The 3,898-nt window shown below is 29.9% G+C and overlaps 1 protein-coding gene across 1 annotated transcript; it reads right to left on the bottom strand.

The window, feature by feature from the left end:
• Window positions 1-570: 570 nt before the first annotated feature.
• Window positions 571-3,145, bottom strand: HELRODRAFT_162517 (hypothetical protein; the record flags this gene model as incomplete). Its single annotated transcript, XM_009024699.1, has 7 exons — window positions 571-622; window positions 786-916; window positions 1,127-1,246; window positions 1,371-1,532; window positions 1,718-1,878; window positions 2,353-2,490; window positions 3,031-3,145. 7 exons carry the CDS (start codon window positions 3,143-3,145, stop codon window positions 571-573), a joined length of 879 nt encoding a protein of 292 aa, XP_009022947.1.
• Between the last annotated feature and the right edge of the window lie 753 nt (window positions 3,146-3,898).

Genomic DNA, 3,898 nt, shown 5'->3' with positions numbered 1-3,898 from the left:
GTGGTTTGTCACTTATGAAATGAGTACTTGAAAGAGTGAGGAGGGAGAGAGAGAGAGAGAGAGAGAGAGAGAGAGAGTGACATAAAACAGGCATTTAAAACTATGACCTGTCCTTACGATCACTACAGCCAATACAATAAATTTCAATTTTACATTTTAAATCCATATCTTTATTTCACAATGCCCATGTTTATTTCATAAGTGGTGCAACAATTTAGTCGTAAAAAAAGTTCTAACGAGATAGGTGCCTCGTGAGCAAATCAACAGAATCACTGGTTGCATCTGCCATGCTACTGCTGTTTAAAATTATTATCATTAACTTTCTAAATTCATTTAGAATCATTCATCTTATTTATTATAAGAGCAGTTTACATCAGCAATCATAATTTATTCTTTTATTATAGTTTCAATTATCATATTTAATTATTTAATTACATTGCAATCAATTAGATTTCAATGATTACGTATAAAAAATAGAAAGGTGAAATTTGGATGAAGTGCATAAGTCTTAATTGATGATAAGTGATGGGTGGTAATGGAAAATTTATTTTATTAAATCACGCCAAACTTTTACTTTTCATCTCTTAGGTCAGATTTCTTCATCTGTGAAGCAGGTCTAGATCTGAAAGATTGCAAATCATTTGACACATCAAGTATTTTAAAGTGGTCATAAAAAACTTTCTAATGACAAGTGACCTCATTTATCACCAATAGTATCAACAAATTAATATAGCTTATTCAATCAAATAAATAAGTAGAAAAACTAATAGCAAATTGAATGAGACTTGTGATTGTTAATGAGCATAGGTGTGCACTCCTTGACTATCTGCCTGGCCAGGTTGAAGAGGTCCTCCCGTCGTGTCACCAACGTTGGTCGGTGGATGCACAGCTGTCCCGCTGCTTCATTTATGCACATCTGTGAGCAACATTACCTCATTAACTCATATCACCAAATGCATGACCATCTCTATGCAACATTGTTGTTATTAATCACCATCAAACATATTCATAAATGCATATCTGTGAGCAACAATATGGACACCAAACATATTTGTGACGTATTTGTGACACTCATAACAAGAAATTTGATTCAAACAGAGAAAGGTGTGCAGTTAGAAAAAATTACCTCATGCCAGTTTAGTAGTTTATCTGATCTTCGTTTGGAGTCGAATCGTCCATATATGGCAGAGTACTTCCTTAGTAACATGTTTTTATCAGGGTGGTCGTCTGGATAATTTAATAACTCCTGCAACAAAAAATTAAAATTTAGTAACTTCCTTCATTAGAACGGAGTGAAATAAACAAATGAGCAAATGCAATGAATTACAATTTAATATTCAACAAGGCAAATCTGTAGCCATGCTGCATACTTCGATTTGTAAATCAATGGGTTTTTTGGAATTCAAAGGTTTTGGAGCAAAGAGTGGCAGGTTGCAGGCCATGGCATCAACATGGGAACGAATTGTATGAATTTGTTCGTCGGGCAGCTTCTGAGTTTCAAGTTTGTTTACAACTTCAGAGTGAGTTGGTACCTTGGCAAAAAATATTTGTTAAAATTATTATTTATGGTTGACATCTAAGAATAGATGTAGTGATTTTATAAAAATTTAATTAAAGTAAAAAAAATGAAATGTGTTGCTAACAAAAAAATCGATTACAAAATAAATGCAGATGAACAAAAAAATTAAAAAAAAGTAATGCACATTCAGATACAAACATGTGAAATGGATTTTAGGGAAGCATCACTGGTGAAAGCAGGTGAGCAGTTATTCATCAATTGATTGGAGAGATGCATGGAGGCATAGAGAGAACCATGAAATGGAGAGCTGTTGGAGTGGCCAATGCGGTTGAGAGGCATTTGGTTGTAACCAAACATATCTGGAAACAATCGTATTAACAACCTTAATTATTTAATAACAATTCAAATCAATTATAGCCTGTTTAACATAACTTCTGATCAAAATGAAAAACACTAATGTAGTAATATAACCTTACTAAGTTAGTAACTCATAATTTACTTGAAAGAGTTTCACTTGTGTTCAGTCAGGTGATGAAGATTTTACATTTTGTAAAATTTTGTCCGAGTAAATTTTATATATTTAAGAATTTATAAGTAATGTTCATTCTTAAAAACGATGAATGTAAATTGAGATAAATATTTGCTCAATTAGAAAAAGTACATGCATTTAGTTGAAAAACTAATTAAAACTAAGCAAAATAATCTATATTTTTTTCAACATTTATAACAATTTTGAAATGAATCAATGCAAGGACTTGGTGAGATTAAAACTAGAATTTTAAACAGTTGAAACAGATGACTAATCACTATTAGATGATTTATTTATAATAAACCTGGATTACTGATCCATTCCTTGAGAACTTTTTGAAGTCTTCTAACATGAAGTGGTCTGCTGGACATACCAACTAATGCCATTATTTCAAGAAACTCATCCTCGCTGGCCTCACACAGTTGTGTCACATCATCTCCACCTGGTAATTAAAAATATTCAAAAAAATTAGAAAATTACAGAACATAGTGTACATAAGAAAGAAGAAACTCCTTGAAGCACAATTTTTTAATATAAATTTCATTTCTTTATTTTATATTTATATTATTTAATTTAATTAATATGATTCAATTCATTAAATCGAAATAAAATTATAATAAGCATCGAACACGCAGTGTAAGAAAGGAGGTGAGTGATTCAGACGAGTAAACAAATCTGTTCACATTGCTACACAACAAACAGCAGCACTACTTAACCGGCCACTGGAGTTTTGGTATTTTATATACTGTACTATGCTATTTATTTTATTAATACCATTCTGACTGCTGACAAAAAAACTGGACAACAAGATTCAGGAGTGGGCAAGACAAGAAAAATAATCTAAGAGCTAATATTATTAATAAGATTAGTAGTAGAGACTAATTAGTACACAACACACACACACACACAACCTACACCTTTATTAGGCAAAGGACAATTCTCAAATAATAATTAAAAGAAAAGAAAGATGCGGCAGACGAACCTTGGGAAATGAAGTTGTCGTAATACTGGAGGAGGTTGGCTTTCTCAAGAACTTTGAAGAGGATCCACTCACTCTTGGATATGCCGACACTGCCGTTCAAACCAACCATACTCATCGCTAACTTGAAATGAAAGTAACCACTAACTACACAAAAAAAATTGCCTAATCTAGTTATAAAATTTTTAAATACTTTTTATTTTAACTTCAATTCAACCAAAATAAATCGTGAACAACCGCAAATTCAAAACAATTTCATTTTTAACCACAACAACTTTTAAATATATAAAATCATAAAGCGCCGATTTTTAAAAAAATTTGAGATATCTTATACATATATATATGATCTTATATATGTATTAGTGTTCAGCGAACATGTGAGTTTGTAAGATTCTGTAGGACAGACTGAATTTTATAATATATACACATTTATGTATTAAATTTACAATTTGTACATGTGAAATGAGTTGGTATATAAATTAAAATTTTGAAACATTTGCAATCACAAAGTTATCTAACCAAAGAATATTGTTCAATAAGATTATTTTATAAAAATAAATATAATGAAAAGAATGTATTATCGGATAAGTTGTTGGCCATTTTATTTTTTATCACATATTGATCGGCAACGATTTGGATTCACAGGGAAGCATGGATTGCTGTTTGACAACGTGTGTGTATATCTTGGATATTATGTGTGTTTATGCATATATATATATATATATATATATATATATATATATATATATATATATATATATACATATATATATATATATATATATATATATATATATATATATATATATATATATATATATATATATATATATATATAAATATCTATATATGTATATATATATATATATAC

This window comes from Helobdella robusta, assembly GCF_000326865.2.
Source record: "Helobdella robusta unplaced genomic scaffold HELROscaffold_4, whole genome shotgun sequence".
Taxonomy (NCBI): domain Eukaryota; kingdom Metazoa; phylum Annelida; class Clitellata; order Rhynchobdellida; family Glossiphoniidae; genus Helobdella; species Helobdella robusta.
Note: the sequence above shows the minus strand (reverse complement) of the source record. Positions and strands in the feature narration are given on the sequence as shown.